A 10515-nucleotide genomic window follows, 5' to 3' on the forward strand; every position below is an offset into this window, starting at 1 on the left:
TTTATTTTTACTTTTTAAATAGCAACCTTGTTGATCCTGAGAAAATATTGTAATATTGGATACTAAGATAAGAGGACATTCGTACCCGCATGTGTTGCCTCCGTCTTAGCATTATCTGTATACTCTCGATAGTTTTTTATAGATATTTTAATTTTTAAGTGAGTTATGAGCATTTTCAAATATTAATATTTTACATACTCATAACTTGCTTAAAAATTAAAATATTGTAAAAAAACAACGAGAGAACACAAATAAATAAAATAAAAAGAAATTTCATGGGTGGTCAGAACCCTAGAACCCTACCCCTGCGTACGCCACTGGCTAGGAATATAATATAATAATACAATTCAGTCTTCCATAAAAGTTTGTTGTATACAATTTATAATAAATTATACTTAGTTAATCATAAGACAGATAGTTTTGATTTTGTGTGATGTGTGAATAATAAATATTGTGTAAAATATTGAAACATGAAAAGTTAATCACAACCAAAGTCGGGAGTGCCAAGATGTTGTTCATATGCACATAATTCAAATAAATTATTTTGAAATTCTTTCTAGCTTCTATACTTAAAAAATTACCAATTTGTCTAAACCAATAGTATTTTTGGTAGGTAATATAATTTTCAATTATTTTTATTTTTATATTACATACCATAAATATAATTTATACTAATGATTATTATATTCTAAATATATCCTGGCATCCTAACCTACCTAACGACAGTACGACCACCTATACGGGCTATAGGCTATAGTACTTATATTATAATATATAGTCTATACTTTAATCTATATTGATGCAGGTTAGCTTAAATTTGTTAAATTTAAAGATATACCTGTCAAATTAATATAGGTATATTTTATTATGCATAATTACCTATATGTACCTTTTTTATTGTTGAACATTTTACCATTTTAACGATCCCGGCGGTGCTTTATAGTTTATAATAATGTACCTACCTATACTTACCTATATGGCTATATCATATTTAAAAACAGAAATTAACAACAATTACGGGAGTGTAGGTTATATACTTCTTATCTATATATTTACCTAATAAGTAGGTATAAAAAACTATGATATTTAAAGAGTTTGATTATCGTTGTATAATCCCACACACGGATTAAGTACTCGTTTAGAGTCAGAGTGACTAAACGCTGAACGTGAAGCTTGATACACATGAAATCCTATTATTATTCAGAATATTTCAATAATCAATATTATATAATAACTATTATTTTTTTTGTGACGTGTTTCGGTATTATGACTGACGTGCAGTCTGTAGAGTGAAGTGAGGAATATAATAATATTACTTAGTGATAATTTTTTCGGGTAAAAGGAGTGTGCAATCGACTTTCAGTAATTCACCTGTTTCCGGTAACAAATCGCGTGTTTAGATTGCAAGTAGGTAATTTTTTAGTGACCAAAATTATTTTGCAAATTCTTATTATTTTTTTTTTTTATAAGAATGCGTAAGGAAACCAGCAAAAGAACGTTTTTAATAAATACCTAGTTTACACCATAGTTTTACAAAAATTCTCATCTGTTTTTTTTTAAATTTTTAAACTTTTTATAAAAAGTACCTATCAATGCTATAGAAACTTGAAACTCTTGGAAATTGTATTTTTTATCTAGAAAATAGAAATAGAAGAACGTTTTACGAACAAATTGTGCCTTTTGGGTACCATATGCTGGTATTTTAAATAACTAGAATAATTGAATTATGTGTCCTGTTATTCTTTCATAAAGTATTGCATTTTCAAGTGCAATGTACCGCTCAGAATAATAATTATTTTCTTTTTATATATACTATATAAGATATAATATCTGACTTTTTTGTATTGAGTTTCATCTAAATTTTTTTGGTAAATAAATAATTATAAAAACATTGTTAAATAACATACATTACTATATCGAAAACAAAACTCTTGTATTTTATGATTACATTTTTACGAAACATGCGACTGTAAGACACTATAAAACGTAAAATTAAAATGGTTTTCGTGGTATCTACATCACGCATGAAAAGCTGGACGTTTTCCATCAATAAAAAATAAAATATACATATTATAATTTTTTATAGTAATTGCATATAATACGCGTCACTTTACAGTTATAACGTGACAGTTTTTATCTGTGACATACATAAACAAGTTGGTATTAATATAGTTCGATCCGTTAAAAATCCATCGTGACATCTGAGTTGCCACAATTCGCATGACATTCTTCGGTGCACATCGCTCGGCCAAACTTGCGTGATGTATGTTAAATTAAAATGTAGGACGAACCACCAATTTGTAGTCATCACAGCAATGGCAATATAGGTATCAGCCAACAGATATGTACCTACATAATATACACAGCTCGGACGTTCGATTTAAAATTCGTACGCGTCCGGGTGACATAAGTAGGTGCCAATACCACCGCCCCTTGTTTCTAGTTGTATATGCGTGTATACGATATACCTATATAATATATTATATGTACACTAATTCATATTGTATACGATAAAATTTGATATAAAATTTAATTTATTTTGTTGGGTTAGTATACCTATTGTATATTATTATAGATATATAATATGGGATCCGTAAATAGAATTATAACAATTAAATACAGAACGAAAACGCGTCGCATTAGACAAATTCTACCAGTTGGTAGTAAACTATTCGAGGGATTCACAAAATATCTCTTCCCCATAGGCGCAATTTGGGGGGGGGGTGTGCTTAGCACCCCCAATTTTGAAATGAGCACCCCCAAATTTTTTCATGTTAATTTACATTTTAATAGTCATTATGTATAAAAAAAACAGTTTTTATTATGTTATTTTTTATTTATATTTATAATTAATATTATTATTAAAAAAAACTAATCAAGTAATATTCTGATGAAACGTTTGTTTATGTAGAGTGTAGACGGGTAATACGTAAGACGTGTAATAAAAACATAAAATCATAGTGAACATTTTAAATTTAGATTATTTTAAAATACCGCAGCGGTGTTGATAACACCCGTTCGTACAGCAATTCGACGAAAACCCATCGCTGGACACATTTGCAGTGTGACAAAATTGAAAATATATTACTCAGAATACTCTATGGGCCCGTATTACAATCGTTAAACTAAGGTTAAACCACCGAATTCGGCCGGTAAAATCAGTGGGTTAGGCGCAACCGAGGTTTAAACTATGATTGTAAAACAGGCCCTAGGTTTCTATGGCCCAATCCACTATTGCCACTGTTATAATTTTATCATTGATAATGATAGTAAATAATTCTATTTATACTAGTGACCAATGTTTTTGAATTGCTATTTGCTTGTATTTAACGTCTACATAAGTGCACACTGCCACCCTGCATTCATTAACAATTAACCGCTCGAATAGGCAACAGTGAAGTGTGAATTAGTTAGTTTATTTGAAAGAACCATTTGGATTATTTTGTTTTATGAGTAATTTAGTCATAAACTTTTACTCATAACAAAATGTTTTCAATATTTGAAAAGTATAAATATAACAAAAAAACGACCAATTGTGAAGCTAATGGAGAAATATCTGCCACTACCAGTAAGTAAAAACCTATAAAATCTCTAAACTAAAATTGAAGTTTGCACTGTCGTCTGTCTCAGTGGTATTAGCAAAATTATTTTACACTCTTACCATTGTTTTCATGTTCACACTTCCAATTAGTTCAGCTACTTGTGAAAGATCCTTTTCAGCCTTAAGAAAAATTAAAACTTGGCTTAGGGTATTAATGGGTCAACAGAGATTAGTAGATTTGTCAATATTGTATATTGAAAAAGACTTAACCAATCAAATTGATGTAAATGAAGTATACATATTTATATACATATTTTTGCTAAAACTGAAAGGAGGATAATATTAGAATAAAGTGTAAAATTAAATTAAATTTTTAAAAAAAATGTTTAAATATTAGTTATTGTGCTTATTAATTAATTCTTATTTCTTAATTCTGACTATCTATAACCATATGATAATATGACAAAAAAAAATAGAGGGGCTTCAGCACCCCCAGTTTTTTCATTGAAATTGCGCCCCTGCTCTTCCCAATGTTTCCATTTAAAACGTTTAAAGGAATAAATCGAAACTTTCTTAGTTGATGGAAAAACTACCATCAGTACCATCATATTATAGGTACAATAGATACGTATACATACAATGGGATAATTGACGGATTCACATATTTTACTAGACATTTTATCTTTGTCACCAATCTCAAATGAATAATAAAACATAATATTAAAAGATTATATTAATATATATATATATATATATATTTTTGGTTGAGGTTTCGACAACTGAGGTCATTAGCTTGTGGAATTGTGGGGAAGGGTACTGTAGGTTTTTGATCACGTGTATGTTTGTTTTGGCAGAATTTTTAAGTGGGCACCAGTAGGTATCTGCCATGCCCGAGTGGGGGATGACGGCCCATCTTTCCGGACATCGTGACTGCCCGTAGACAAATGCCGCCCGTGACCGAGTTCGAACCGGCGACGATGCGCGTCGCAACCGACGCGCTGATTAGTCCACTCGGCCACTCCGTCCCCTTATTAATATATTATTATACTACGCATTACTAGCATACTGTTTAAAATTATTACATTTCAATTACAAAATATTTTAGAAAATCCAAGGAAATGTATAAAATGAATACATACATTAATATTATCATTGGTTATAAATACTAGTATTTATAATCAATTATATTATGTTATTAAACAGAATAAAAATTTGGTGTTGAATTTTTGTATAATTGAATTATTAAAAACTCGGAAAATGAAAATAATATGCCAAAGTTTATCGTCGTCTCAGGACGATGCAAATACATAATAATATGATGCTTCAGCCTCCAGACACACGCCGCGCTGGTCACCCCTGGTAAAGTATAATAATAATTGCTGGTGCAATATAGTGTAAGTAATGCGCGGTATATTGGTATTTGCATAAATCCAATTTCACGTGTGACCGAACACATAATAATAGGTAATAGTAAGTGTGAGGGTGCTAGTGCTAGTGTGACAGAATGCCGAGTGTATACGAAAGGACGACGCACTCGTCGAAACATGGTCCAACTCGGTACGGTCAACAGGATCATCAAGGCTTACGCGTTGGTCGGCTTTTGCGTGGCTGCGTATGCACTGTATGTGGAAATCTCACTGGAAAATGATCCGGATTTTGAGCCACTGTGTGACCTCAGGGAATACGTCAAATGTTCTCCAGCGTTTATTTCACCGTAAGTGTATAATTACTATATTATGTTATAAATTATAATACAACCACATTATAACATAATGTTGAAACATATATTCAAATTCCAGGTATTATACCTAGGTATATCAATTATATATTTATTATGTTGCGGTAATGTATAGTGATTAATATATAACGGTGCGATTGAATCGTCAATAAAAACATATCGTATTCGTGCTTAACATTTAAAAAAACGAACGATACATTTCTACAAAATTGAAATTGTAAATAGAAACTTACAAAAAAAAAGTATAAACGTTTTTAGTTTTAGTTTTTAAATAATATACAATAGTATCTACTCTTTGTTTAAACAGGGTTTTTAAGTTAAACTGTAAATAGTACGACATTTACTAACATTTAATAATCTAATAATCAATAGTTATCCCGCAACAAAAAATTGAATAGTCAAGATATTATAAGAGTTTTATTTTATTAAATTATGATGTTATAAACATATTATAGTGTATTAGTGTATGTAAACACTCGAAATTTCAACGTGCTTACAATTTATATTACCACGTTCATTTTAAACTTGAACTCAGTTAAAATTGTATATTTGATGATACTTACCTTATCTACTATCGTCGGGATTAAAGATCCAGGAGCCACCCGGGTTGTTAACATTTAAACAAATTGTATGATCTTATGCATTTTTAATCCTTTTGACTTTGGACTTCGTCATAATGTGAACAGTTCCCTCATGTCTTTCACCAACTGAACAAGAAATTTATTTTTTCTGTTTCAGTATACGAAATAGTAAATAGTCTAATAATAATAATAATATATACCTAATATTATATTGTATTAAAACGCAATAGGCTTAAACAGATTAAAAGTTTAAAAGTATAATACATAGTGTAAGTATTGTGTATTAAACATTTTAAGATCTCATAAACAACGGCATATTAATATATTATGTCAGCCATTAGGTCTGGCTTGGTTAGCTTCGGTTAGGTTAGGTATTTTAATATATTTTGTAAGTAGCATATAGGTACCTACATATAAACATATTGTATAATAACTGATAGTTGGTAATATATAAGGCCACACATTTTTAACGAGTATAAAAAGTGGCAAAATCTGGTAAAAGTAATTTATAATTTTTCATTTATTATGCAAATAGTAAATAAATTGTGTACATTATCACTGACATTCGGCATCTAAAAATGAAAACTGAATGTATTAGGTGTCATAAAATACCAAGGATATTATATTTTTTTATTTGGTTCTTTATAGTTCTTAAATAATATACCAGTATACCACAATCGTTGCTGTTATGTCTTAAAAACGAAAGCTTTGTCATTCAAATGAATTATTATTTTGAAATCTAAAAATCATTTTATTGCTGCCATAAAATTAAATGATCTGATAAAATAATAAACTTATTGAATACTACAAATAAATATTGGTTTTAACAATAACTATGCTATATTTTATTCATTTATTTCACTTGTCAAACTGATTAAATATTGTAAACGTTGATAATTAAATGTAAATAGCAGTAAAATAGTTTAGAAAAATATAAATACAATAAACGATAATACTGGACCAACGCTATCTGTGCAAATTCCCCAACATGTTGTATTCAGATTATTTTACAACAGGTATAAGGGCACAAGGTGCACAATATACAACGATTGCCGGTATGTTAATCAGTTTGTCTGAAGTGTAATAGTGTAATAGTGTAATAGTTTTATAATTATTATCGATGGGTGTTTATATGAGCCATATAAAAATTGTTAGTTACTAATTATTAATTAGGCCTATTTTTACAATTTTTTTTTTACTATACCTAATATTATTAACTTGATGAAACAAGCCTAGGGTTGGCACACCTAGAAATTCCCAGGAATACCAAATACTGTAAAAAATTTAAAAAAAATTGTCATTAATTATTTTTTTTGTTATTACAGACAGCATCAATTGATTTATGTATTTTTTTACATAAGTAGAAGTACATTATTTTACATATTTTAATAACAATTTTAAAATGATTTATAAAATTTTACTATAATATTGGTTAATAAATTATTCCGATTAATAATATTATGACTACATAAAATAATCAACAATTTAATTTAATTGTTTTATAATGAAAACAATATATTATTATTTATCCAAAAATTCGAACACAAGACATGCGCCTTGTAAAAAGCAAAACGTAGTACACGTATGTTGACTAATTTAACTACACGGGTTTGCAGTAGGTGTTTATTACGGTAGCAATAACGATGACTTTAATATTATTATTATTTAGATATACATATCATGTATTGTTGTACCATCATGTCCAATATGGAATAATAATAAATCATTTATCATTTGAACACGTTTTAAAATTTGATTTTCAACGTACGATGGGTAAAGTGGTAAAGACATAGAGCCGTTTATCACGTTTAATATTGCAATCATCAGACATAGAGTAATGCGTATTATAATTAATTCAATATCACCTGCAATAGTATTTAGAGAGCCGTACCTGCGTGTTGACTCCGTCTTACTACGGAATAATATAGGTTACACATTTTACGTTCAGGACAATCCATTTTACAGAAAATTGCAAACTGGTAAATAAACATAATTTGCTTCAAAATTAAAATATCAAAAAAGCCTACGTTGGACATGATGGATAATTTTCTTACTTTTTAATTTGATAATAAGTCACTTCAATATTTTAAATTACAGAGTAAAATTATATTTTCTAAACGTAAAATTTTCTTTGTTATGCCGTTATATATATTTACTCGGATATAAATATATGCGGTAGATAAGAGTGTAAAACGGACAAACTTGTCATGCAGTGTCCTCTTAAATAATTAAAAATGCGTTAACAACCGAATTAGATTTATCTAATAACTACTCATTAATGTTTCAATATAAAAGTGGTATATTTTGTTACTTTTATGACATGTCACAGTTTTCTTTGAAATTGTCAAAAATCGGCCTTTGAATCTCGTCGGCCCATTAGCTCAGTTGGTTAGAGCGTCGTGCTAATAACGCGAAGGTCGTGGGTTCGATCCCCCCATGGGCCAGTAATTTTTTGCATTTTATTCGTTTTTACATTTTGGTTTACAATATTTAGTTTAAAATAATTTTTAAAGGATTGTTTTTTATTATTTTATTTAAATTCAAAGATTCTATTTTTTTTATATAAATACAGCTGAAAATGGTTGTTTTATTTAACGCATTTAGTACAACAATAATAATATTATATAGCTAGGTACAACATATAAAAAATATAAAATTAACTTTATTAAAACTGTTGACTTATTTAATATTTTTATATTTATTTATATTATCGATCAAAATCGAAACGTTTATCCTCGAACAGCATAATATTAGCACAATAAACTATAGAATACACCGTTAGACGATACATTATAAAATAAAAATATAACCGATGTTCACACAATAAAAACAATAATGTTAGTCACTATAAAAAGTATTAACGATTTATCAGTTATAATATTTATCAGTATAATATTATATTTACAGATACGCCAAAGGTTTTGGGATCGTCAGATATATATTCGGCGAAGATTCCGCTTTCAACGTGCCCAATGGACTCACGGGAATGTTATTCTACACCCTGTCATTCACGTTGAGTACGTATATTAATACTTAATACTATAGGCAATACGTAATAAATAATAATTATTATACTATCATGATGGAAATATTATATTTAGACCAATATAATAAAATCGTTGTCTCGAATCCGGATTAAAAAATAGCTTAATATCCTGTTTGCTTAATCGTATTGGTTTTGTAATATTTCTAAAAATCTATATAAATATAATATACCTGCCAAAGTCAGGAAACTAATTAAATTCATTAACTGATAAAAATTACGTTTTCAATTATAAACTATAATATTTCAGGAAACAAATTTTACAGAAAGTTATGTGCATAGTTTTAAAATGCATTTTAATATTTAACATTAATGAATACAAAATAAAAGCTCTGATTAGCCGTTTTATCTATTATTATACCTCTGTCTCTAACTATATATTTTTAACTTATCTATACACAGGGCTGGATTTAGGGTTGTGGGAGCGCCCCAGAGCCAAAAAAGTAAACTTACTGCCAAAAGTAATTATTTTATAGGGGCCCTGGGGCCCGTTCCCGTTCCCCCCTTAAATCTGGCCCTTTCTATACATCTATACTAACCTATATTATATTTACCTACACATATTAATATTTAGTTGCTTGCATTTTTGTAACTACCTATCAAGTAACGTTTGTTTATACTTTTGAATTCCTGCAGGTTGTTCGAACAGTGATAAACTCGTAAACATCCACTACTACCTGGCGATCGCGTCCAATGTGTCCACATTTTACTTGGCTTTCGTGTTGGTGTTCGTTGTTCAGGAACTGTGTTTGGTTTGCTTGACCACGTACTTCATAAATGCTATAAGCCTTCTGTGTGTATCGTCCAAACGGCGGGAATTGTTGTCGCTATCTGTGCACCTGCACAAACCGTGCAAAGGCGATTAAAACATAATATATTTATAAAATACCTAGCGATACACCTGCAGTCAGGTAATGACGCAGCGTGTATAATAAAGTATATATACCTATAATAAATAAAGGTAATAAATATCCAAAATACGTCCCTTTCATATTATATTATATAAGTATATAACATATAACAGCTATATACATAATATGTACCGTGACTTCACATAAATAGTGTCTTAAGGTTTTAGTTTCCATGTTTAAACATTTATCCATTACTATATATTTTGATGACTTTATGAAAATAATTAGTGACTAAAACAAAAATCGTATACATTTGAATCATATATATATAGGTATTATGTAATTTAATGGCTATTATAATCTCTTTTACGATGTAATAGATTTTTTAAAAGCACACTAGCAGTGGTTTAGTCTTAGAGTGTAAGACACGTTGCAATCTGTATCTCATAACCGCGTTCGGCAACGAATAATAACTTACAATAATATAAGTCGTATTTTATTACGTGTATTACGCGTGGGACCCGTGGGCGCGCGCCTCATATACAATAATAAATACCTGCGGAGCTGCATCATTTATGCGACAGCTATATACTATATTTAATAGATATATATATTATGTAGATTGTAGGTACATATATTTTATAGTGTATATTATATATTGTATCATAATATCTCAATCGTATCTCCCGCGGCGGCGGCGCAAACATCCGATCGAGTGGGTCAGGTACGGAATGTCGGCGGAAATGCGGAATAGGTTTTTT

The 10515-nt window shown here is 29.4% G+C and overlaps 1 protein-coding gene and 1 non-coding gene across 2 annotated transcripts; both read left to right on the forward strand.

Moving 5' to 3' along the window:
• Nucleotides 1-3319: 3319 nt before the first annotated feature.
• Nucleotides 3320-9993, forward strand: LOC132950847 (vitamin K epoxide reductase complex subunit 1-like protein 1). Its single transcript, XM_061022439.1, has 4 exons — nt 3320-3568; nt 4396-5255; nt 8768-8877; nt 9540-9993. Exons 2-4 carry the CDS (start codon nt 5086-5088, stop codon nt 9767-9769), a joined length of 510 nt encoding a protein of 169 aa, XP_060878422.1. The 5' UTR covers nt 3320-3568; nt 4396-5085; the 3' UTR covers nt 9770-9993.
• Nucleotides 8231-8304, forward strand: Trnai-aau (transfer RNA isoleucine (anticodon AAU)). Its single transcript has one exon. It is a non-coding gene; the product is annotated as a tRNA-Ile (tRNA).
• Nucleotides 9994-10515: the final 522 nt, after the last annotated feature.

Source organism: Metopolophium dirhodum, chromosome 8 (genome assembly GCF_019925205.1).
Source record: "Metopolophium dirhodum isolate CAU chromosome 8, ASM1992520v1, whole genome shotgun sequence".
In the NCBI taxonomy this organism is placed as follows: Eukaryota; Metazoa; Arthropoda; class Insecta; order Hemiptera; family Aphididae; genus Metopolophium; species Metopolophium dirhodum.

Excerpts from the sequence above, each read along its gene's own strand:
- LOC132950847 (XM_061022439.1), top strand. The coding sequence starts at position 5,086 with ATGGTCCAACTCGGTACGGTCAACAGGATCATCAAGGCTTACGCGTTG. Across the intron at positions 5,256-8,767 it reads TCTCCAGCGTTTATTTCACC|ATACGCCAAAGGTTTTGGGA; the intron begins GTAAGTGTATAA and ends TTATATTTACAG. Across the intron at positions 8,878-9,539 it reads CACCCTGTCATTCACGTTGA|GTTGTTCGAACAGTGATAAA; the intron begins GTACGTATATTA and ends GAATTCCTGCAG.